The 24,515-nt window shown below is 51.0% G+C and overlaps 5 protein-coding genes and 1 long non-coding RNA gene across 18 annotated transcripts in view; 2 read left to right on the top strand and 4 right to left on the bottom strand.

Annotated features, from left to right (window-relative positions):
• Positions 1-88: 88 nt before the first annotated feature.
• On the bottom strand, positions 89-2,026 carry LOC139355261 (solute carrier family 35 member A4). Its single transcript, XM_071098313.1, has one exon. It carries the CDS (start codon positions 2,024-2,026, stop codon positions 1,052-1,054), a length of 975 nt encoding a protein of 324 aa, XP_070954414.1. The 3' UTR covers positions 89-1,051.
• A 100-nt stretch (positions 2,027-2,126) lies between these two features.
• Positions 2,127-4,481, bottom strand: LOC105467037 (SLC35A4 upstream open reading frame protein). The gene is made up of 3 exons (XM_011716319.2): positions 4,325-4,481; positions 3,231-3,329; positions 2,127-2,631 (listed from the first exon to the last, which is right to left on the bottom strand). The coding sequence occupies exons 1-3, from the start codon at positions 4,337-4,339 to the stop codon at positions 2,434-2,436; spliced, it is 312 nt and encodes a 103-aa protein (XP_011714621.2). The 5' UTR covers positions 4,340-4,481; the 3' UTR covers positions 2,127-2,433.
• Positions 4,482-4,501: 20 nt separating this feature from the next.
• Positions 4,502-10,905, top strand: LOC105467036 (amyloid beta precursor protein binding family B member 3). Of its 3 annotated transcripts, XM_011716316.2 has the most exons (13): positions 4,502-4,986; positions 5,270-5,433; positions 5,515-5,591; positions 6,457-6,517; positions 6,681-6,827; positions 6,953-7,080; positions 7,329-7,334; positions 7,477-7,591; positions 7,729-7,813; positions 8,075-8,158; positions 8,424-8,539; positions 8,674-8,865; positions 10,352-10,905. In XM_011716316.2, the coding sequence occupies exons 1-13, from the start codon at positions 4,938-4,940 to the stop codon at positions 10,586-10,588; spliced, it is 1,461 nt and encodes a 486-aa protein (XP_011714618.1). In that variant the 5' UTR covers positions 4,502-4,937; the 3' UTR covers positions 10,589-10,905. The 3 variants fall into 3 exon arrangements, with proteins under 3 accessions (XP_011714618.1, XP_011714619.1, XP_070954413.1); XM_011716317.2 differs by lacking the exon at positions 7,329-7,334; XM_071098312.1 differs by lacking the exon at positions 8,674-8,865 and having other exon boundaries at positions 4,794-4,986.
• Positions 10,906-11,169: 264 nt separating this feature from the next.
• On the bottom strand, positions 11,170-11,531 carry LOC139363754 (uncharacterized). Its single transcript, XR_011624633.1, has 2 exons — positions 11,396-11,531; positions 11,170-11,304 (listed from the first exon to the last, which is right to left on the bottom strand). It is a non-coding gene; the product is annotated as an uncharacterized lncRNA (long non-coding RNA).
• A 9-nt stretch (positions 11,532-11,540) lies between these two features.
• On the top strand, positions 11,541-19,150 carry LOC105467035 (steroid receptor RNA activator 1). The gene is made up of 5 exons (XM_011716314.3): positions 11,541-11,743; positions 11,899-12,024; positions 17,276-17,478; positions 18,287-18,395; positions 18,546-19,150. Exons 1-5 carry the CDS (start codon positions 11,683-11,685, stop codon positions 18,752-18,754), a joined length of 708 nt encoding a protein of 235 aa, XP_011714616.1. The 5' UTR covers positions 11,541-11,682; the 3' UTR covers positions 18,755-19,150.
• Positions 19,151-19,881: 731 nt separating this feature from the next.
• LOC105467041 (ankyrin repeat and KH domain containing 1) overlaps positions 19,882-24,515 on the bottom strand; it is a 141,938-nt gene continuing 137,304 nt past the window's right edge. For all 11 annotated transcript variants that reach the window (XM_011716330.3, XM_011716329.2, XM_071098311.1 and 8 more), the window contains 2 exons: positions 20,687-20,857; positions 19,882-20,230 (listed from right to left, as the gene is read on the bottom strand). In XM_011716330.3, coding sequence (XP_011714632.2) covers positions 20,227-20,230; positions 20,687-20,857 — 175 coding nt within the window. In that variant the 3' untranslated portion in view covers positions 19,882-20,226. The remainder of the gene's footprint in view (positions 20,231-20,686; positions 20,858-24,515) is intronic.

Genomic DNA, 24,515 nt, shown 5'->3' on the forward strand with positions numbered 1-24,515 from the left:
AATAAAATAAAATAAAAGTTACCCCAGAATTAAAATACTCAGGACCCCAGAAGAACAAAATTGTTAGACAGAAGACACAAGACAATCGTGGCTGTGGTTGTAGGAACCACCCTACAGCCTAGAAAACTTTATTAAGACTTTATTGCTTATGCGGTTAAAGAGACACTGATTGAGCTACAGGTTTCCTGTACCTGGTCTCAGGTCACTCTGTGCAGAGCTTCCCCAGGCTGTTGGGAGCTGGGAGACTGCTAGGCAGGGGCAGGACCCAGAGTGGGAAGCATGGTACCTCCCAGGAGCCTCAGAGTGGGTAGCAGGCTTCAAGACAGCCCTCAGAGTGAACAGAGAGGTCAGGAGTGTTGGCTTAAGCCAGGGCCCAGGGGCTACATTCCCTGAGATGAGTCAAGCCCAGCCCTCTCTGGGGTTTCCAGAACAAAGGCTAGGTGTGGGGAGCAGCACTGTGGAAAGGGCAGGGAGCATGTCTCTAGGCATTGCTGGAACTGGGGGAAATTGTCAAAGTGGCTGGGGTAATGGTTGTATAATCTGTGGCAACAGGGCCTTCTTGCATGAAAGTAGGTATCTCTTATGGAAGAGTCATGCACCATGGCTGGGCTGGAGCGGCCAGCTCCAGTGGCTACTGTAGGCAGTAGCCACTGTTGGGTGACTAAAGTAGGCAAGGAAAGTCACTTGTTGCCCACACCCCACTTTCATCAACTCTGTTCATGCAGGACAAGGAAGGGAGTTGCCCATCAAGGATGGGGTCACTTCTCAGGCCTAGGTATTGATGTTACCTTAATTCTTTAGTCTGGAAGAACTTGGTTGGGGTGGGGGATGGTAAGCATTTCCTTAACCAAACTCACTCTTCACATCTCCTAGGGGTACCCCTTCATCCACTGATCTCCAGAGAATAACCTGGCTGCTCTCACTTCTCCAGCTTTTCTCACAAGGCACTTGTTACAGGGCTGCTGATGGGAGGGGGAGGAAGGCTGGGAGAGGGGTCTGGTGGAGGCGCCCAATCTACAGGGTCCGGAATCAGGGTGGAAGTTGTCAGGGACTAGCGGCTACCATAGTACAGGCGCACGGCCAGGCCAATGAGTAATGTGGCCAGGAAGAAGGCGGCTGTGAGCTGCAGCCGTAGCAGGACTGCTGAGAGCACGGCGTTGACCACCAGTGAGCAGGACACCACAAAGAGGCGTGTGATGCTGCTGCCGTGCTTCATGACAGCGGACATGAGCAGTCCATTTAGTGCCTGGCTCAGCACCACGAGTGCTGCCCATCCTGAGAAACCTTCCAGAAGGCCTGGGCCGGGGCCGCCGCCAGCATGCAGACCTAGATTCAGGAGCACACCAAAAGTGTAGAGGAAGAGGTTCTGAAGTGCCAGGGGCAACCGCTGTCGCTTCATGAGCAGCTCTGTGTACACTGAAGACAAGCCTGAGATGAGGCAGTACAGGATGAGGAGCAGGAGGCCCAGCGGAGTGATATGCAGGGGCATGGGGCTTGCAGCAGCTGCTGGAGAGGGACTGGGAACGGCGTTCCCAGGAACTTGAAGGCCGCCTGCTGCACAGCAGGCCCCCGCAGCCATCAGCAGCAGCAGCGCTAACACCTGACGCACAGAGAGGCGGTGCCGGAGGCAGAGGCAGTAGAGCACAGCCGTGCTTCCAATCTTGAGATTGCTCAGCACTTGGTAGGTGCTGGGGTCCATGTAACGCTGAAGATAGATCACTAGGTTGTTGTTAGCGCCATACAGCAAGGCTGATACTGCGAAGGGAGCAGCCTGGCGCCAGGGTGGGGCCCCCTGGGGCCATGCTTGCCAGCCTACCAGAAGGGAGAAGGCGCATAACAGTAGCTTGGTCAGCTCAGTCAGCAGCACGGCTGAGGAGGGTCGGAAGGGCACTCGGCCGTCCACATGGCACAGTGCCAGCAATGGGGCGTGGGCACCATACATGGCAGTGGATAGGAGTAGCATCAGGGTCCAGCGGGCCTGCCTGGGATGGCCCAGGCCCGGCATACCCCCATCCTCTACACTCATACCCACACCAGACCCTGGGTGACTAAGGGACAGCAGGGATTGCAACACGTTTGGGGAAAATCAAGTTACGGAGCCAGCTACCAGGAAGGAGGAGCTGTGGAACATTGCCAGAGAGAATACTGAGGATCGGAGGCATCTACCAACCCCACAGTCAGGGCTTGAAGAATAAGGGGCTGGTAGTCCTTGAAGTCACAATCTTGGGGCCAGTCCCATGGAGTTAGGAAGGGGAAGAAGGAATCCAGGGTGCAGGCTGGGGAACTACTGTTCACAATCTGCAGGAAGGGAGGCAAGGATGAAGGTGGCAGGAAAGTTGGAGATAGCAAATGGATGACAGCTGGGGAATTCAGATAAAGTGTCTCCACCTGAAGGCTGAGCTGCTCATCCTGCCTCTTCCATGGCACCTAGAGCTAGTCCGGCCCCTTGCGTAGCGACTGCAAATAGTCCCTTAATGTCTTCTCCACGTTGGGCACAGCATATGCCTGAGCTGCATAGATACCAGTGCAGGTGCCCACAGCAAAGCCCAATACTGCTGATGCCCTCAGTTTGGCCACCACATAGCCAGCCAGGAATCCCTTGAGGAACGGAGAAGACAACAGCGAGCCATCCTGCAGAGAAAAATGCAGAACGAAACTTAGCTAGGCTCTTCCCTGACTCTGTCCAGGGGCTACTCAAGCTGTGATTAGAGCATTCCACCACCAACTCCTCCTCACCCTGGACAACTGTGGTATTTTCTCCAGATTTTTCCCAAGGTTCTGGGGCCAGAAAAAGAACCTAGCAGTTCTGATCACACAATCTCAGAACCCTGGGGTCAGAAAGCTCCAACCATAGAACTCCACTGCCACACAAGGTCAGAGATGCTCCTAGCCCTGCAGGTTTCTCCAGCTTCATTTCCTAGCATGCTCCCCAACTACTGTAGCCAAATGGACCTCCTTTCACCCCTCATGTTTATAATGCTACTTCCTATCACAAGGCTTTTACATATGCTGTTCTATCTGCCTGGAATGTTCTTTCCTTCCCTCTTCACCTACTTAACCTCTACTTAAGGTATTAGTTCATGTGCCATTCAGAAAAATTGTCCTTAGGATGCCTGAGAACAGGCCCTCAATAATCATTTGCTGAATAAATCTCTACCATTCATTTAACACTCTCAAGAGCATGTTGGGCAATAAAGCCTAAGGCAGGGGTGGGGTGGGACAGTCCTTACCTGGCCCACTCCACTGCTGACTTCGTCTTCCACACGCCGCTGCAGGCGTTCCAGCTGGTTCTTGAGAAATGCCAGGTCCTTAAGCTTAGGCAGAGAATCCTAGGACAAGCGAGACTCCAGCAGTCTGACTCAGCCCCACCCCTTGCTCAATTCCATCAGAAGCTGGGAATTGGGAGGGGATGGGGTGAGCCAGAAAGACCTTTTCCTATAAAAGCTTCCTGAGATGGCAGTGGCAATGGAAGAAAAGCATTGAAAAGCACAGAATTCAAATGAGGGCCAGGAAGGGACTGACAGATGGAATCTGAACCAGTAACTTACATCAACCTCAACAAGAATTTTACATAGCAAGCAGTATGTAGGAAAGGCAGGAGGGACAGCTAGGGACCGGTCCATCAGGAAAGCACTACTGACTCCATTATGAGCTCGAAAGTCGTGACCAGTCTGTCTTGGCTACTACGTTCTAGTGCCTGACATTTAGTAAATGTGTGGGTAATGCTGAGCTTATAGACCAATGGTGAGTAATGGACGGAGGCAGTTTCCTGGACAATTTGATTGTCTTGGTTCCTGGATGGGCTTTACCTCTTTCTTCCCAAGGCCATCCCAAACTGAATATGAGTGACTGGATGTGAGTGAGAATGACAAAAAAGACTGTCGGCAAGTGCGTAAGTAAATGGACTGAGTGATTTTGATCTCATGTAAGTATGAAATTCAGAGTGTATGCAAGGGAGTGTTTGAATGAGGGTGGTGTGAGTGTCCGTGTAATTGGAAACATCGTGTCACTGGGAAGAAAATTTCGGGAAGTAGGGAATAGGGTAAAGTGAGGAGTGTTTAAGGGTGAATGTTTTTGAGTCTGTGCTAGTAAGTGGGGTTCGTGATGGTTCCCAGGAGGGTACATCTGGGGGATCCACGGCTCCTCCCACCTCGCCGAATGCTCTCCCCATACCACTCCACGCTGTTGAGGCAGCTGACAGCAGCCTCAGAAGAAACAAGGGACATCCTCACTCCTGAGCCGCTCCAGAGTCGCTTCTCCCAGGAACTAAAAAGGTCAAGGAGAAGACCACGCCCGGCTGCAGATCACCCCCACGGCCACTCACCTTGTCATCCGCCATCTTCCCAGCCGAACTTGTTGCGCAGGCGCATCCCCGCCTCCCTCATGCCGACTGCCCCGGCCATCTTTACTGAGGGCGAAGGCACTTCCGGAGCATTTTTGGAACGGGTGAGGCGCTTTCCTAGTGGCCGAGCCCGCCTCTCCCATATACTTCCACGTGACCCCCTCCGGTCGAGTCTCAGGCTGAGTGTGAGCGCACTCACTACCCGGGAGCGATGATCTCACTCGTGCGCGAGTGCGCGCGGCGCATGTCCGGTGTGTCGGTCTTCGGGCGCCTGATGAGTTCATAGTCGTGCGGTGGTGTCAGCGGTTTCGGTGGCGTTCTTGGGTCACCCCCAGACCCACACACGGAAATACGCACCCATTCGGGGATCCAGACGACCGTTTACACGCACCACACCTGGGCGGGCTGTGAGGCTCAGGCCCTCCTCCGGGACCGGCCAGTGTCCCGCCCCGTGTCCCGCCCCGTATTTGTGCGGCGCCAGCTGGCCCGGCAGCCTGCGGCGCAGAGAGGCTGGGCTTGCAGGCTCAGTAGCTCCGGAGGTCGCGCTGGACTGAGAGTGCGGGCCGGCAGAAGCTGGCGGGGAGCGGCCGGGGTTATGCTGGGCAAGGATTACATGCTGGCCATCATTCTGGTCAACTGCGATGGTGTGCACGGAGGGGCCCGGTGGGAAGACCAGGAGCTTAGGGGGGACGAGGGAATCCGAAAGACTAGTCTGGGGCTCAAAGACAGGGTGGGGGATACCTCTCTGTGTAGGGACCAGGGGGCGAATGAACCCGATCTTTACATGTGATGTCTTCAAGATTGAGGAGCTTGGATCTTCAGCCTAAGAACTGACCCATTTTGGGGATGGAGAGAGGATTATGACAGCATGTTATTCTGAACTCACAAATAATATGCTCCCTCCTCTCTAATCCGGTGTTCCTGTAGATGACTTGTGGGGGGACCAGAGTCTGGAGGGGGAGCCTGGCTTGCCTCCTGGCTGGAGGAAGATCCACGATGCTGCAGGTACTTACTATTGGCATGTACCCAGCGGTAGCACCCAGTGGCAGCGCCCAGCCTGGGAAATAGGAGATGCGGAGGACCCAGGCACGGTAGGTGGAGTGTGAGGAGGAGGTCTGAGCCCGTGTGTGGACCCAGGTCTGCTGTTACACTGACTAACCCCCACTCTACAGGGAACGGAGGGGATTTGGGGACTGCGGCCCCTCAAAGGGAGATCCTTCTCCAGCCTGGAGAGCTCACTGGACTGGAGGTAACGAGTGGCCCAGGCAAAATGAAAGGCTTGGGGTTCCATGGTGTTCAAAAACGCAGCTGGACCCATGGTCTGCTTTCCACCCCAGGTTTTGGATTCTGTCACATGTTTTGGGTTCTGTTGTGTTCTTGGCTCTGTCCCAAGTTCTTAACTGTCAGTATTTTGAGTTTTATCCCTTGTTCTAAACTCTTGTTTGTAGCTACATGTTTTTCATATTCTTGGTCCTAACTTACCATGTTCTAGACCCTGGCCATTAGGTCCTCTGTTCTAGGATCTCTTGTCCCACTTTGGGGTTCTGGTCCACATATTGAACCCTGCTCCATTTTGTGACTTTTATTTTTTATTTTTTGAGATGGAGTCTCACTCTGTCGCCCAGGTTGGAGTGCAGTGGTGCGATCTTGGCTCACTGCAAACTCCGCTTCCCAGGTTCAAGTGATTCTCCTCCCTTAGCCTCCTGAGTAGCTGAAACTACAGGCACATGCCACCATGCCCGGCTAATTTTTGTATTTTTAGTAGAGATGGGGTTTCACCATGTTGGCCAGGATGGTCTCGATATCCTGACCTCGTGATCCACCCATCTCAGCCTCCCAAAGTGCTGGGGTTACAGGCGTGAGCCACTGCACCCAGCCTTGTGACTTTTATTCTATGTCCTGTGTCTGGGTTGTGTCCTGAATTTTCCCTCAAATTCTAAGTCACACTTTATGTTATGTTAATATGTCCTGGGCTCTACCCTGCTCTGTTTTTATATTTCTGGTGCTATATTCTGGGTCTTGTTCCTCATCCTGTGCTTATCAATTAGTCTAGGCCTCACCAGTGTCCCTACTGTAGGAAATGTGGTCCTCTTAACACCTCTGCTCTGTTTCAGTAACTCTCTGTCCTGGTGTGGTGAGGAATCCTACATCCAGAACATGGAGCCAGGGGCTAAGGTAGTGACTTGGACCTGAGGGCATTGGGAGGTCCCAAGGGAAAGACAAGGGTGGGATTGGACTGAGCAGAGGTGATCAAGGGTGAAGATAAGGAGTTTGTATTGTGGCACCTGCCACCCTGCTCCATCCTTATTCATTCCTGTCCCTTTCCCCAACTTGTCAGTGCTTTGCAGTACGCTCTCTGGGCTGGGTAGAGGTACCTGAAGAGGACCTGGCACCGGGGAAGAGCAGTATTGCAGTCAATAACTGCATCCAGCAGCTGGCCCAGACCCGCAGCCGGAGCCAGCCTCTAGATGGTGCCTGGGGTGAGGTGAGTTGGCTCAGCCCCTCAATGGGTTGGGCCCAGGGCCCAGCAGAGGTAGCTATCCCTGAATTGCCTATTTCTCATGGCAGTGACCTTTATCTGAGCTCTGAGCTGACCTCTGTCCTTGGCAGGGCCAGAACATGCTGATGATCCTGAAGAAGGATGCCATGAGCCTAGTGAATCCCCTGGACCACAGTCTGATCCACTGCCAGCCTCTGGTGCACATCCGTGTGTGGGGCGTGGGGAGCTCCAAGGGCCGGTGAGGATGCCTACATCCCCCAAGCGAGAGCTCGTCTCCCTCCCTGCTGCAAGCTGTGATCCCCACTGATGCTGATCACCAGTACTTGAACCCTGGACACAGATCCTCTGATGTGGACCCAGGACTGCTTCCCCTGCCTGGTCCAGCCCTGGTTGGGGAGGGTGGGCCCAGCTCAGCAGGGACAAATGGGGGAGAGTCCAAGAGGCTGGGCTGATTCCCTTCTGTGCTCCCACATGCTTCCGGAACAGTGACAGGTGAGTGAAAACCAGGTATCCTGAGCCCCATTCCTGACCTTCCTACTCCATCCCTGCCATATCCCTAGCCTGACTTTCCAGCCTCCTGCAGGCTCCTGCCTCTAACCAGCCTCTACCCCAGCCCCATCTCTGCCCCTGCTAGGGACTTCGCTTTTGTGGCAAGTGACAAAGATAGCTGTATGCTCAAGTGCCATGTGTTTCGCTGTGATGTCCCTGCCAAGGTCATTGCCAGTGCCCTACATGGGCTTTGTGCCCAGGTAAGGGTCAGGGGTGGGGCAGGGAATGTGGGTAAGGGGTTGGGTCTGAAGCTTCCAAGGTAGTTGGGGTGGTATTGGCCCTTTTACCCTAATTCCCCTCTCTCCCTGTGGCTCATGCTGGCTTCATTGTGTTTTAGATCTTGTCAGAGCGAGTAGGGGTCAGTGTTGATGCCTCTTGCTGCTCTCCAGACCCCATCTCCCCTGAAGACCTGCCACGGCAAGGTATGGGAAGGGGAGTGCCGCATTGCTGCATTGGGCTGCTTTGGTGCCGCTTTGTGGGTGGGCAATTTCTGGTTATTTAGTACTTCTGTGGATAAATTTCTGAGGGTCTGGTCTCAGGGATCCCAAGCCACGAGTTGGAGGAGCATCTATGAGCCTTTTCTTCTATCAGCACCAGCTCTGACCTGAGTCCTGGCCATTCAGAAGGGTGGGGAAAATGGTAATTGAGAGAGCTGCCAGGCCGACTTGGTGTGTATATTTCAGTGGAGCTGCTGGATGCAGTAAGCCAAGCTGCTCAGAAGTATGAAGCACTGTACATGGGGACACTGCCAGTCACCAAAGCCATGGGTGAGGACTGAGGGGGCTGCATATGGTGGGCTGTGTGAGGCAAGGGGAAGGTGAGTGAGGTGGGGCCCACTACCATTTCTCAGAGTCCTCCCATGGCCTTGTTATGGCGCCTGGGATCTACCAGCCTTCCCAACTCAGAATTCTAAGCCTTGCCCCAACTATCCTATTCCCTATCTCTGAATCCCAAGTCAGTGAGAGGGGGCTAGACACTCCCTGCAGACTCTTTCTTTTACAACTGGGAGACACGCTGGGCATGTTCCCCCAGGCATGGATGTGCTGAACGAGGCCATTGGTACCCTCACCACCAGGGGGGACCGGAATGCCTGGGTCCCAACCATGCTCAGTGTGTCTGACTCTCTCATGACTGCACACCCCATTCAGGTATCAGAAGAGGGTGAAGTTGGGGGCTTTGGAGGGGTGAGCAGGGATGCTGAGGGGTCACTGCTTGCTGCCGGAAAAGTTCAGTGGGTCTGGCCAGTGCTTGGCCCCCTAGTGACTAGGCCTGGTGTGGGCAGGCAGAGGCCAGTACAGAGGAGGAGCCATTGTGGCAGTGCCCTGTGCGCCTTGTGACATTTATTGGTGTTGGCCGCGACCCACACACCTTTGGCCTCATCGCTGACCTGGGCCGTCAGAGCTTCCAGTGCGCAGCCTTCTGGTGCCAGCCCCATGCAGGGGGACTCTCCGAAGCTGTGCAGGCTGCCTGTATGGTGAGTCATGGGTGGGAATGGGTGGGTGGGATTGCCCTGCAGCTGCTCTCCGCTGTTTACTGGGGCTCAGGGTTGGCAGCCTCTTTAGAGATCACAAACCTGGGCTGATTCTGCATCATTAATGTTTTGGCCCTCATGTTGTTTTTAGTAAGTTTTAATTAGTTGCCAATACTTAAAGGCCAGGACATTTCACATAATAATCGCTATTCTTGTTTTTCTTAAAATATCAAGAGCTCTGGCACTCAGTTCACACGTGTAAATGTCAACATGCAGCCAGAGTTGTGCAGAAGCTGTGCCCTAAAGAGTTGGCATTGTTCCTGTTTGTCCCATTTAGGTTTATTTCCTGGCATCTGTGGGCATTTGACTGTGGGTTGCTTACACTTTGTTAGTTCAGTTTGCTCATTCATTCAACAAATATGAGTGCCTACAGGGTCCCAGGCACCATAGTTGACCCTGAGAATTTAGTGTTATAGAGGGCACAGCCCTTGCCTTCGCAAAACACTTAGGATAGTGCCAAGATAGACCAGAAATAAGTTGTACACCGCTGGTTAATGGAAGAGGTGGCCCCTTTAGGGGTCAGGAAGGCTACCTGTAAGAGGTGATAGAAAACTGACAGTCCAAGAGGGAAGTTAGCCAGGTGAAGGGGAGTGGGCAGGTGTACCAAGCACAGGGAACCTTAGCTGTGAAGGTGAGAGATATTAGTGGATGAGAGTATCTGAAAGAATCTAGTGTATCTGGCATGCAAGGGGGATGTAGTAAGAGATGAGATCAGAGAGAATGACAGAAGCCAGGTTATGGGGGACCTCATAGGTCAGGGTGATGAGTTTATCTGGAGGCACTAGGAATCACTGAAGCCCCACAGTGAAGTCAGGGTTATGTATTAGGATGATCACTTAAGCCATAGTATGGGTAAAGATTTGGAGGACATGATAGGAGGTAGGAAGGCCAATTAGGATGCCTTTGAGCCATTCAGATGAGATGACTGGGAGCAGTTGCATTGGGGCTGGAGTTTGAGTTGTACACCCTTACCCTCAACTAGGGAATCTGCTTTGCAGGGACTAGTCCCCACCAGTGAGAGATGGAAAAGAGCCAACATAGTGGTACATGTAATGAAGAGTTCAGGCTCTGCAATCAGAGAACTAGGTTTGAATGCCATTTCTGCCTTTCTCTGGCTCTGTGACCTTGGGCAAGTCATATACTCTCTGAATCTCAATTTCCTCATTTGCAAAACAGGGATAATAACCCCTCATAAATAACTGAATTATACAAAGCACTTAGCAGTGTCCAGCTCGCCCTCCTTAAGTGTCTGATACAGTTTTATGATTTTGTTATTGAGCTACCTGGGAATGCTCTAGAAACTCCACATGTGGCCGACTACCAACCTTGTTATCAGACAGAAGCTTTGGCCAGTTCCCTGTCCAGCAGAAGCTTTCAGGGAGTCTAGGGGCAGAAAGTAGCTGGATCCTCACATTCCCCTTCTCCCTAGGTTCAGTACCAGAAGTGTCTTGTGGCCTCTGCAGCTCGAGGCAAGGCCTGGGGTGCCCAGGCCCGTGCCCGCCTGCGGCTCAAGCGGACCAGCTCCATGGATTCCCCAGGAGGTCCCCTGCCCCTCCCCCTGCTCAAAGGAGGGGTTGGCGGTGCAGGGGCAACCCCTCGAAAGCGGGGTGTCTTCTCTTTTCTTGATGCCTTCCGGCTGAAACCCTCTCTGCTCCACATGCCCTAAACTTATCTGGGAAGGCTGGGGAAGGAGGCTCTGGGTTCATGCCTAACTCTGTACCCTTTTATTCCTCAAGGCCTATAGCCTGTCACCCCTTGAAGCCTTCTCTGCCTGTCCCTCTGATCCTTGTCCACTGTCTGTTTATTGCCCAATTTATTGTTTATATGGATGATTGGAAGGCACTGCACCACAATGTAGGACCCTGACTTCCCTTTCCTTGGGTCCTTGTGTTCCTTGCCCCTGTCCAACCCTGGACAGTTGGCTCTACCTCAGTAACACTTTATAGCAAAATCAGTGCAAATAAAAATCCCTCAGTGACCTCACTGGATGTGAGTATATTGGGCCTGGGACAGGGCTGGGGGCTAACAGCCTGTGTGAGATGAGCGTCTTTGTGTCTGTGCTTGATGTTGGTGGCTCTCTGTAGTCACATGACAGCATGGGTGTGATGGAGATCTGACTTCATTCATTCAACAAACATATTTTCTAAGGAGTTCCCTGTGCCACGCACTAAGCTGGGCACTGGGGATGTAATAAAATAGGCAAGGTCCCACCTTCTGAGACTGTCAGGGAAATGAACAAGAGTCAAATAAGACAGAAGATGTGATGTAATATAATTAGGAAATCTTAGAGGGTTGTAGGGTTGTGGGAGCTCAAGTAAGACACTTAACCTGGCCTGAGACATTCCAGAAGGCCTCCTGAAGAACTGACATCTGAGCTGAGAACTGAAGGAAGATGAGTACTAGTTAGTGAGGCTACCTGAGGTGAATGTGGAGATTGTGCAGGGCAATGCAAGAGGAGGCTGTAGAAGTCAACCTGGCTAGATCGCAGCGGGGCGTATGTGGGGCAGGAGCTTCTGGTTGTTCGAACTTGCTCCTGAGAGGATGAGGGCTCCTAGAGCGCTGGCTCCTGGACAACAACCTCCTTTGGTGCCTTGTGACCGGGCCCTGATGGTTCATTAGATGGAGCCTTCGAGTCTTAGGGAGTTGCCGCAGGGTCCCCACAGCAGCTCCCGACGGCTGTGAACGAGCATCCATCCTCCAGGGTTCCCGGCAACCCGCCTGGCCTGGGACGCGGCTCAACTGTGAGCGGCCGTCCCGGAAATGACGCGCTGCCCCGCTGGCCAAGCGGAAGTGGAGATGGCTGAGCTGTACGTGAAGCCGGGTGAGCGCGGCCGACTGGCTAGGGCACTAGGTCCTCGCCCCGGCCTAGGCTGGGGGCGGTTGCGGCGCGGAGTCTGGACCCTCTGTCTCCCCCAGCCCCAATATGAACTATCAGTGGAGTTCCGGGCTCGCTTCACACATCCCTCGCCTCCGCAGGCAACAAGGAGCGCGGCTGGAACGACCCGCCGCAGTTCTCATACGGGCTGCAGACCCAGGCCAGCGGACACAGGCGCTCGCTGCTCACCAAGAGGGTCGCCGCACCCCAGGATGGATCCCCCAGAGGTGCGTGGGGCCCCTGTGCTCGGAGACCGACGGGGAATGGGGAGGGGGGTGTAAGAGATAAGCCTGTCTGGAAGGCTTTTTTCTCTTCCCCGAGGGCTCCTTATGGAGAGAGGTTATGGGGCTCCAGTAAAGGTCTCAGGGCAGGTGCTTTTCCGAGCCCCTTCTCTGCTGCTCAGGTTAATAAATGGTGTATTGATTTAAAAAGACTCTATTTTTTCATCCTAGGTGATCTCATCCAGACCCGTGGCTTTTAATATAGTTTTAATCCTCAAGTTATTTATCTTTGTTAACCTATACCTCTTCCCAGAACCTCATAGTGGCATATTCATTTGTCCATTCTGTCCTCACTTAGGTATATGATAATCATCAGACTTCACAGTTTTTCATTCATTTAATCACTATTATTTACTGAGCACTTACTATAAGTCAGGCACTGTTTAAGGGCCAACTAGACAGCAGTGAGAAAAAAGATCTCTGCTTTCAGGGAGTCCATGTTGCAGCACTGGAGATGGGCTGAAAGATTAAATAGTGGTGAGGGTGCTACAGAAAAATAAGCGGTGATGTAATATGACTGGGTAACGAGGTGTCTGAGGGGCTGATATTTAAGCCACACAAAAAGCATTCCAAGCAAAAGAAACAGCTGCAAAAGGAATAAGTTTGGCCAATTCAGAGACTGATGAAATACAGAGTGACTGGCTACAGCCACTTTGTAAACCAGGATAGTGGACTTTGTAAACCAGGATAAGGAGTTTGTATTTTAGTCTACATAAAGTTGGAAGCCATTGAAAAGTTTAAAGTAGAGGAGAGCCAACTTTCCCCCTGAGAATTTTCCAGGCCGTTAAATGGGCTGTGCTGTGGCCTCCATAAAGGGGCTCAGGTTTGGTTCTTTCAGTGGCCCTCCATTCTCCACACCCTTTTTGCTGTAGAAGAAGAATGATACAAGGCTTGGTTTCTTAAACTCAGCAGTATTGATAGGTTGTGGCCAGATAATTCTTTGTGAGGGACTTTCCTGTGTGTTTATCAGCAACTCTGACTTCTATCCAATAGATGCCAGTAGCATCCACCCAGTTGTGATAGCCAAAAGTGTTTCCAGACATTTGCCCTGTGGGCACTATCTTCCTAGCTTGAGAACCAGGGACTGATTGACATTTTGAAAAGATCATGGTCTGCTGTGTGAAAACAAGATTTTAGGGGAGTGGAAAGACAAATTACAGCTATTATGGTAATATAGGCAAGATTTAATGATTTGCATAAGGGTACTAGGAGTTAGATGGATATGAGATGGAGAAGTTCAGTAGGAATGAGTAGATTAGGAGGAATCCATATAACTAAAATTTTTTGCTTGATATAGGAAGACTGGGGGATAGTGGTTTTGGGGAGGGGGAGTTTTTTTGGGGGGCCCATGTGAAATTTAGGCTGTTATTTTTCGGGAAAAGTCTAAGCCAGAATTAGAGAAATAAGTCACCATTACAAGGATGGTATTTGATGTTATGCACTTGAATGAGGCCAGGGACAGAGCCGTAGGGCACTCTAGCATTTCAAGGTTGAGAAGGAATCATCAAAGGAGATTGGGAAGTGGCCAAAGAAGAAAATAGAAGAGGCCAGGCGCAGTGAGTCACGCCTGTAATCCCAGCACTTTGGGAGGCCAAGGCGGGCGGGCAGATCACCTGAGATAAGAAGTTCAAGACCAGCCTGGCCAACATGGCAAAACCCTGTCTCTACTAAAAATATAAAAATTAGCGGGGCCTGTAATACCAGCTACTTGGGAGGGTAAGGCAGGAGAAACGCTTGAACCTGGGAGGTGGAGGTTGCGGTCAGCCGACATCATGCCACTGCACTCCAGCCTGGGCGACAGAGCGAGATTCTGTGACAAAACCAAAACCAAAATAAAAAAATAGGAGAGTGTAAAGACATGAATCAATAGTGATGAATGCTACTGAGACATCAAGATAGAGACAAGGGGCCAGGTGCAGTGGCTCACACCTGTAATCCCAGCACTTTGGAGGCTGAGGCAGGTGGATCACGAGGTCAGGAGTTCAAGACCAGCCTGGCCAACATGGTAAAACCCCCTCTCTACTAAAAATACAAAAAGTAGCCAGGTATAGTGGCGGGTACCTGTAATCCCAGCTACTCAGGAGGCTGAGGCAGGAGAATCATTTGAACCTGGGAGGTGGAGGCTGCAGTGAGCTGAGATCGCACCATTGCACTCCAGCCTGGGACTCCATCTCAAAAAAAAAAAAAAAAAGAAAGAAAGAAAAAAAGGAACCACTAGATTTGACAAGCATAGCAGTCACTAGTGATCATAACAAAAGCAGCCTGCATTAGTGAGAACAGAAACTCAGCTGGAATGGGCTGAGGAGAGAATGTGAAAAGTAGGGAGAGTGACTATAAACAGTTCACTCAAATTCTGTGGAGATAAGAAATGAGACAGTATCTGAAAATGGAACGTGAAGGGAGTGTTTTGATAGTAATATACTAGAGCATGTTTGTACGCTAATGGGATGATTCAGTAGAGAGGGAGAACTGATGATGCAAGAGAAGATACTTACAGTAGGGAAGTCTAGAGAAGACAAGAGAGGCTAGGATGCAGAGTACAGCTGGAAAGATGGCTTTTGATAGGAGCAGGAACGTTTTCATCTATTACAAGAGGAAGAAAAGTGGCCACAGATGCAGGTGGGTTAGGAGGACTAGTGGTGGGAAGATGAGACAGTTCCCATTTAATGACTTCTACTTTTCGATGAAACATCAGGCAGTGTCAGAAGAAGATAGCAGGGAAAGAAAGAGAAGTTCTGAAGAGTGGAAAAAATGAGCCAAAATGTCCGGGCAGTGTTTGGTACCTTTTAAAATCTGTGGCCATGAATTTAAAGTGTCAGCATGGCTCTATTTTCCCTCCCAAGTGCAAGCAAGTTGGGTTTAACCAGGAAAGTGGGACAATGGGAGGAGATAAAGGAGGTAAAAATATTTATACGGGGGTGACCACGTTAATGTACATGGAAATCAAAGTAGCTGAGCTGGAAGGGGTAAGGGGGTGATCAGATTTTGGAGGTGACAGTGTTGTGAACAAGGCAGGGGGATGAGAGGCTGATGTAGGGTGGGAAAAAATGATCACTGGAGGTGAAGAGGTCAACTGTAACGCCAAATTATTAAATGAATCAATCATCGTTGTGGATGTTGGTACCTAAAAGTAAACTTTTGACTTTTCCAGTCTTTCTGTTAGTGGTTCCCATTACTAAAGTCAGAAACTAAGAGTCACCTTGACTTCTCTCTTCCTCACTCCCAATCCACTCCTGTTGCTACTTCCTCTTAAGTAAATCTCAGACTACTCCATTCCCCTCATCTACTCTTTTACCCTAGTCCATGCCAGCATTATCTCTTTCCTGAACTATTCAACCTCTCAACTGGTGTTCCTGCCACCATTGTTGACCTGTTTTCATCAGTTTTTCACAGAGCATACATGTTTAAGAATAAGTCTGATCACATCACCCCTTGCTTTTATAAACCTGCAGTGGCTTCCCAGTACCATTGACTCAAGACCAAACTCTTCCAAAACCCCACAGGGTCTGGACCCTCTGCTTACCTCTCTAATGATAGCTCATACTACTTTCTTCAGTGATAATAGTTTTTAGCCCTACAGGCCTCATTTTTGTCTCTTGAACAAGTCAAAAGTTTTCCTGCTTCTTGGGCACTGCTCTCACCTCTACCTAGTACTTGTTCTTTCAACTCTTCATAGCTGCATCTGTCTCATCCATTAGTTCTCAATTTAATAAAAACAGCTCAGTTTGTACTTTTTGCTACACACTAGCAACTGTATTTTTTGTTGTTGTTGTTGAGACGGAGTCTCGCTCTGTCGCCCAGGCTGGAGTGCAGTGGCCGGATCTCAGCTCACTGCAAGCTCCGCCTCCTGGGTCTACGTCATTCTCCTGCCTCAGCCTCCCGAGTAGCTGGGACTACAGGCGCCCACCACCTCGCCCGGCTAGTTTTTTGTATTTTTTTAGTAGAGACAGGGTTTCACTGTGTTAGCCAGGATGGTCTCGATCTCCTGACCTCGTGATCCACCCGTCTCGGCCTCCCAAAGTGCTGGGATTACAGGCTTGAGCCACCGCGCCGGGCCTTTTTTTTTTTTTTTTTCAAAGAGGGTCTTACTATGCTGCTTAGGCTGCTCTCAAACTCCTGGGCTCAAGTGATCTTCCTGTCTCAGCCTCCCAGTGTGCTGGGATTGGAGGCATGTGTCACCACACTCAGCCTGTACCTATATTCCTAATCTTCATTGCAACCTTGTGAAATAAGTGGCATTATATACATCCCCATTTTATAGAAGAGGAACCTAAGCTCTGGTTGAAAGTAACTTGCTGAAAGTTACATAGCGAGTGAGCTCAGATAAACTTAAATGTACCTCAGAAGGCCTTCCTGAACACTTAGTCTAGATAGGTTCTCCCATTTCTCTTTATTGCATAAACCATTTTATTTCTTGATAGCATGTAACATAATTTAGTAATTTTGTGTTTTTTTCCATCCCTCTAGAATTAAGCTTTCTGAGGTCAGGAACTTAATCTGTCTGGTTTACTTCCTCTTGAGTAGCCAGGACTATAGGTGTGTGCCACCACACTCGACTAATTAAAAAATTTTTTTTGTAGAGATGAGGTGTCACTATATTGCCCAGGCTGGTTTTGAACTCCTGAGCTCAGGTGGTCCTCCTACCTGGGCCTCTCAAAGTGTTAGTATTACAGGCGTGAGCCACTGTGCCCAGGCCTGGTTTACCTTTCTTCTCTTTTCTTTTTTTTTTTTGAGACAGTTTCGCTCTTATTGCCCAGGCTGGAGTGCAGTGGCACCATCTTGGCTTACCACAACCTCTGCCTCCTGGGTTCAAGCGATTCTCCTGCCTCAGCCTCCTGAGTAGCTGGGATTACAGGCATGCGCCACCATGCCCGGCTAATTTTTGTATTTTTAGTAGACTCGGGGTTTCGCCTTGTTGGCCAGGCTGGTCTTGAACTCCCGACCTCAGGTGATCTGCCCACCTCAGCCTCCCAAAGTGCTGGGATTACAGGCCTGTCCACCACACCCGGCCACCTAGTTTACTTTTCTAATCTTTAGTGCCTAGCATATTGCCTTGCATAGAGTGGGGACTTCATAAATGCATATTTTTGAATGAATAAGTTGTCTCAGAGAGTAGCCCTTCTTAGAAGGGGTGAATTTAGAGTTAAACTTCTTACCCATTTAAGCCATGTTGCTTGATCCTGCTATACCTTTTCAGTTCCCGCATCAGAGACTTCTCCTGGGCCTCCCCCAATGGGGCCTCCACCTCCTTCAAGTAAGGCTCCCAGGTCCCCACCTGTGGGGAGTGGTCCTGCCTCTGGTATGGAGCCCACAAGTTTCCCAGTCGAGTCTGAGGCTCTGATGGAGGATGTGCTGAGACCTTTGGAACAGGCATTGGAAGACTGCCGTGGCCACACAAGGGTAAGCCCTGGCACATCAGAGGTTAGAGAGGGCTTCCATCCACAGCCAAATGCAGGAATGGCTCCCAGAGATAGACCCTCTGACCCAATGGACAATGGCTCTTAGTCCTTTTAGAGTTATGGACTCCTTCAGAATCTGCTAAGGCCTTCCCAGAGAAATGAACACAGGATTTCAGGAGCATTAACAGACTTTTGAAGACCAATCAGTAGAAGATGCTGTGGGAACAAGAGTTGAATTCAGTTCCTATTAGTGAACAACCTGATTTTCTGTACCTCCATGCCATTCAGAGTAGACCCGGCTGATTTTATTCTCAGGAAATTTATATTGTGCCCAGTTAGGAAGAAAGAAACCTCTTCTAGCTATAGTGTTTTCTTAGTTCTTAGAAAAAGAGATCTGAAGAATGTCTTAAAGGGAAAGTAGCATGGGTAATTTCACCTCTTTGGCTCTTAGTTTTCTTTTTGTGAAGTAATGCTACAGGATGAGCTTCTGAGAGTCTGAGAAGCCCCTGAAATTTTAAAATTCTAGTCATAGGAGGAGGTGGGTTAGGAGGACTGGTGGTGGGAAGATGAGAGAGTTCCATTTAATGGCCTCTACTTTTCAATGAAACATCAGGCAGTGTCAGAAGACGACAGCAGGGGAAGGCAGGCTTCATCAGGTTCTCAGTGGGGCCTCTAATCTTTGGGTAAAGAACCAGAACTCTAAAGTGTGGGCTAGAGAAAGCAGGTGCTTCCTATGTGGTGCTGCCCTCCTCTCTCTTCCCCTCATTGGGCTGGCAGCACTGAATTGGAGGGGGGCTTCTATCTCTTAGAAGCAGGTATGTGATGACATCAGCCGACGCCTGGCACTGCTGCAGGAACAGTGGGCTGGAGGAAAGTTGTCAATACCTGTAAAGAAGAGAATGGCTGTACTGGTGCAAGGTATGGGTGGGTTCTTTGATATAGCCTAAATCCCTTGTCCTGCTGTGGTTGGCTGTGCTGGAGCAAGTGCTGAGATTTTGATTGACTGGGAGGGGAGGCATGGAAGCTCTTGTACCACAGGCTGCTTGCTCAATCCCCATCTCTCTTCAGAGCTTTCAAGCCATCGGTGGGACGCAGCAGATGACATCCACCGCTCACTCATGGTTGACTATGTGACTGAGGTCAGTCAGTGGATGGTAGGAGTTAAAAGATTAATTGCAGAAAAGAGGAGTCTGTTTTCAGAGGAGGCAGCCAATGAAGAGAAATCTGCAGCCACAGCTGAGAACCACACCATACCAGGCTTCCAGCAGGCTCCATAATCCTCGGTTCCGCAGACTCACCGGACACCATCTCCTATGCCTTGGAGGCCTTCTCTCACTTGGCTCCCTTCTTACCACCACCAAGACTGTCCCACTGGGCCTGACCCACCTATAAGGGAAGAGGTCCCACCTGGGCCAGAGGGAGTTCATGTGTTACTCGTAACATGCATTTCAATAAAAACATCTCTGTGGTGGGCCTTGGGTAGGAGAGATGAACCCTTCCTGTGCCAAGCTAGTCCCCTCTGGTGTCCTCGACTGCCGTGCCCCCTGTGCATCTGCAAACGTCTGTTCTGCCTTCTCCATTCATCAGGAAGGGATCTGCTGGGTACATTCAGACTACTGCCTACCTCTTTTTCCCAAATTAGACTGAAAGCACATCCTGTGCTGGGTGGAGCAGCTCTGTGTTTGGATGGTTTCATTTCAGCATGAGAACAGACTCAAATAGAACGGGGAGACTTTTCCCTCAACAAAAAGAAAGACAGTCCTATTTGCACTGTATCACCCTTGAGATACAGGTGTTACAGAGATTAGAACCACACTGAGTGGGGTTTTTGCTGTATAAATCAAAGGAGAAAAAGACCAGATTACTGAGATTTAGGATTTTAACTGACATGCCAAACAAGCTGCTGCCTCATTTTGGGTTTCAGTGTGAACTCTAAGGTCTCTTATAACCCTTTGAGAGAGGTACTTGGTGGATTATCATGCTGTGAGAAGGGAGGGTACAAGGTTTTTGGTGTTGGAATAGAGGAACTGGTACTTAGAGGTGGTAAGCAGAAAAGGCATGGGGGGAGACTGGGGATGGCTATAGGCTGGGACAGCCCCTGTTTTCCAAGAGTCCTGCTTTGGAATGGATAGGGGAGGGGTTGCTGGGCAGGGTCCTGGTTCCAGGAAGGCTGCTTCCTGGAAAGACAAGAACAGCCCTTGGCAGCGGCCAAGCTATTGCTGTTTATGGTTTGGAGGCTCATGTAACCTGCCACTGTAGTATGCCTCAGGTTCTAATTGCTGCTGGAAGTGGGCCTAGTGGGAACTGGGAATGGATCTGAGGCCTCTGAGCTTAACCAGGCCTGCCGGGGCCCTCAGCTGTGTGGCTGAGATGAGAAAATAAGCATTGAGGACACTGGAGCCAAGGCATTTCTTTGAATGTTTACTAAGCAGCCAGAAGGTGACTTACTCCATTCCCCAGTTCCAGCCCCTGAGCATAGAGGGTTTAGGGTTAGGAGGAGTACCACAGACCGAAGAGGAAGTAGAGTTAAGGGCTTGGCAAGTTGCCCACTCCTATCCCTGGTCTAGCTGCCTCAGAACTAAAGGAGGCCTGGAACTAACAAGTCACTCCCTTCCAGATTAGATGAGGCCAAGCTGGCCTTTGGATGCCCCAGGAAGAGGTGGTGGCAGCAGTGGCATGAAGGATCCCTCTGTAACTCCACATGCCGGGTCATCTGCAACTGGATGAGATGTCCATTTCAAATTGAGCGTCATCTGGAGAGAGAAAAGGCAGGAGGACAGGTTGCTGGTCTGAGGATCTGCAGGCAGTGCAGAAACCCCTCTTGGAATTGAACCCCCACACTGTGTCACAGTGGCATTTGAACTCAAAGGCTGGGACAATTCTTTTTTTTTTTTTTTGAGACGGAGTCTTGTGCTGTCACCCAGGCTGGAGTGCAGTGGCCGGATCTCAGCTCACTGCAAGCTCCGCCTCCCGGGTTCACGCCATTCTCCTGCCTCAGCCTCCCGAGTAGCTGGGACTACAGGCGCCCGCCACCTCACCCGGCTAATTTTTTGTATTTTTTAGTAGAGACGGGGTTTCACCGTGTTAACCAGCATGGTCTCGATCTCCTGACCTCGTGATCCGCCCGTCTCGGCCTCCCAAAGTGCTGGGATTACAGGCTTGAGCCACCGCGCCCGGCCACAACAATTCTTAATTTCTGCTTTCCTTACCGGGTATCTCTTCCTCTGTCTCCTGCTCCTTCAGCTCCTCCAGCTTGGAGAGTGGGGCTGTTGGAAGAGTTGTGACCCCGGGAATCTGAGGGAGGCAGCAGGGGGGTGTCCGGGCAATGGGTGAGTTCTTGCACTCCAGCAGGAACTTTCGGTCGTAGATGATCCTGGTGCCTGTCAAGGGGTTGGGACTGAGGTAAGAGTCAGGAGCTTGGGTACAGAGGTGACTGGAGTCCCAGACTCAGGCCTTTTGGGGCCTGGACGTGAGGGTGGTGTTGAATTTCCCTGTGTATCAAAGGACATCTGCTCTGAAGCCCAGCTAGGTTCTCAGCAGATAAGCTTTCATAGTGCTTAAAATCTTCCAGACCTAACCAAGATGTGGGTATAAAGCAAGTGGGGCATCCCAGCTGGTATAGGCAGGGGCTTTATGTTTGGGGGAGCTTCAGATCTTGGCTGTAAGAGGAACACCAAACTTGGAGTTCAGGTACTTCATGCTGCTCCTCTACCACTCTGAAACCTTGCTTTGGTCTCACCAGTGAAGGTGAGACCTAGACTAACAGCCTCAGGTGATTCAAGAAATGAAATAGTTGTGAAGGGTTCCACCCAGTGCTGTCACCTGGGCTATCTCCTGCCGGGAGGAGAAACAGTACTGTTCTAATCCTGACCCCTCCCAGGTCCTATAAGGTTCATACTAGCTCAGAGGAACTTGGCCACATAATGTCCTCAAAGGGCCCTGCCCTGTTCCTCCCCTCCACTTCCGCGTGGCAGGAATCCCTGGGTCGGGAGCCCAGCAGCTCGTGATCCCAGGCTGCTCGCCCAACCAAACAGACGCCAGCCAGCAACACATAAACGGAGCAACGGCCCCAACTGTTCTAGCCATTGCACTTCTCAAGACCCAGTGTTTCCGGCTGAGGTCACGCTCAGTAGGGGGCCCTGGCCCCTATTCCTAGGAAGCAAAGTCGTGAGGGGTAAGGAGCACGTGTAAGGCGCCAAGAACCCAGGCCACAATGAAGGATTACAGCCCAAACACACGGAAGTTAGGCTCATGGCCTCGTTGCATCACTTAGAAGTTTTTGGGAACTGAGCTTCCGCTCCAAACATTCTCCCCCAAAGCTACCTGTAGAGGGGCCTGCAGACAAGTCCTAGGCCTGTCCCTTCCCTACCCCCGACCCGCAACAACAAGCACACGCTAATATGCCCACAGCCTGTGGACCCCTGCCCGGCCCGCTGACCTCCCGGGGTAGTGGCGTATAGCGTGCCCCCCGGCGTGGTGCTGTAGCAGTCGGGCAGCTGGTCCCGGCCCCAGGGAATCGGCCAGCTAGTGGACGTTGACATAGCGAGCGGGAGGGGCAGCAAAGTAACCGCCTGGCATTGAGGTCGAGGGGCGCAGCTCTGAGTCTGAGGCAGACTCAACCGACCACGTGCAGCTGCTGGTAACACTAGAACAACATCATGCCCAGGGCGGGCCACCCGGGGTCACTCAACCTGACAGTCCCGCCCTATCCGATAGGAAACCTGCCCGGTTCAGAGAAAGCTGGAAATGCGTCCAAAGTCCCAGGCCCCGCACCGGCTTCCAGTTCCTGCTGGCCCAGAGCTGGCCAACCTGCCTCTGAGTGCTGCAGCAGCTCAGCTATTTACTGTTCATAGCTGGGAGCTGGGGGCAGGCGAAGTAGGGCAAGCATTTTTATCCTGTACTAGTTCACCCATTCCTCGCCAGCTTTTGGATAGTAAAGCACTATGATTAGCCAAAGTCACACATCTTGCAGGAAGGGAAGCTGGGATTCAAATCTGACTGCATCTGATTCCAGGACTGTGCCCTTAAACCCAGCAGTGTACTGCCTCCCATAAACAGTAACAGTACAAGGCCGGGTGCTCATGCCTGTAATCCCAGCACTTTGGGAGGCTAAGGCGGGTGGATTGCTTGAGCCCAGGAGTCTGAGACCAGCCTGGGCAACATGGTGAAACCTAGTCTCTACTAAAAATACAAACGTTAGCTGGGTGTGGCAGCATATGCCTGTGGACCCAGCTACTCAGGAAGCTGAGGTAGAAGGATGGGTTGAACCCAGGGGGTGGAGGTTGCAGTGAGCGGAGATCGCGTCACTGCACTCCAGCCTGGGTGACAGAGCGAGACCCTGTCTCAAAACAAAAACAGTACGGGGTGAAACATGCCTTGATGGCCTGGAGCACAGCAGGAAAGGGAAGGTCAGGAAGGGCTGGTCATCTTTCTGAAGAAGTGGTACCTGGACTAATAAAAGGATGAGTCAAGTTTGGGGGCTACAGCTGAGGCATCACCAGTCAGGAGGCCTGCCCTTTGATCTCTCTACCAGTTAACTAAGGAAGGGCAGGGGGCTAGTGAGGAGGGCTTGGTCTTTAGTTAGCAGGAAAGAAAGGTCAAAGAGTTTGACCTTGGAGGTAAGTTTTTTTTATGTAGATATAGTGATAAGACAGGCTGGAGCGAGTTGGTGGGATTGGTGAAGATGTATATACACTGGAAATTTTGAATTCATCCAGCTGTCCTCTGTTTGGCTTCCTCAAAATCAGTACTGCCTCCACTGTCCCTTCCCCTCACCAAAAATTAAGTATAGACCACCTGACTGTACCCATTTATCAATATTCCCTCAGCTCTGGTTTCATCAGATTTCTCCTTAGGTCTGATTTCTTCACTCATTTAAAAAAATATTGCTTCTCAAACTATTTATTTTCTGAGATAGGGTTTTGCTCTGCTGCCCAGGCTGGAATGCAGTGGTGTAATCTCAGCTCACTGCAAACTCTGCCTCCTGGGCTCAGGGCATCATCCCACCTCAGCCTCCTGAGTAGCTGGGACCACAGGCACCTGCCACCACAGTGGGCTAATTTTGGTATTTTTTGTAGAGACAAGGTTTCACCATGTTGCCCAGGCTGGTCTCAAACTCCTGAGCTCAAGTAACCTACCTGCCTTGGCCTCCCAAAGTGCTGGTATTATAAGTGTGAGCCACCACACCTGGCCAGCTTCTCAAACTTTAATGTGCATATAAATCATCTGGAGATACTGTTTTGTTTTGTTTTTTTTGGTTTTTTTTTTGAGACGGAGTCTCGCTCTGTTGCCCAGGCTGGAGTGCAGTGGCCAGATCTCAGCTCACTGCAAGCTCCGCCTTCCGGGTTTACACCATTCTCCTGCCTCAGCTTCCCGAGTAATGCCCACCACCTCGCCCGGCTAGTTTTTTGTATTTTTTAGTAGAGACGGGGTTTCACCGTGTTAGCCAGGATGGTCTCGATCTCCCGACCTCGTGATCCGCCCGTCTCGGCCTCCCAAAGTGCTGGGATTACAGGCTTGAGCCACCACGCCCGGCCGAGATACTGTTAAAATGAGAATTCTGACACAGTATTGGTTTGGGGTGAGATTTTGGATTTTTTTTTTTTGAAACAGGGTCTCACTGTCACCCAAGCTGGAGTGTAGTGGTACAATCATGGCTCACTGCAGTCTCAACCTCCTGGGCTCAGGTGACCCCCCCACTTCAGTGTCCTGAATATCTGGGACCACAGGTGCATGCCACTGTACCTGGCTAATTTTTAAATTTTTTGTAAAGGCGGGGTCGCACTATGTTGCCCAGGCTGGTCTCAAACTCGTGGGCTCAAGTGATCCTCCCACCTTGGCCTCCCAAAGTGTTGAGATTACAGGCATGAGCCACTGAGCCCAGCCAATTGTGGATTTTTTTTTTTTTTTTGAGATGGAGTTTCACTATTGTCGCTCAGGCTGGAGTGTAATGGCATGATCTTGGCTTACCACAACCTCCGCTTCCCAGGTTTAAGCGATTCTCCTGCCTCAGCCTCCAGAGTAGCTGGGATTATAGGT

Source organism: Macaca nemestrina, chromosome 6 (genome assembly GCF_043159975.1).
Source record: "Macaca nemestrina isolate mMacNem1 chromosome 6, mMacNem.hap1, whole genome shotgun sequence".
Classification (NCBI taxonomy): domain Eukaryota; kingdom Metazoa; phylum Chordata; class Mammalia; order Primates; family Cercopithecidae; genus Macaca; species Macaca nemestrina.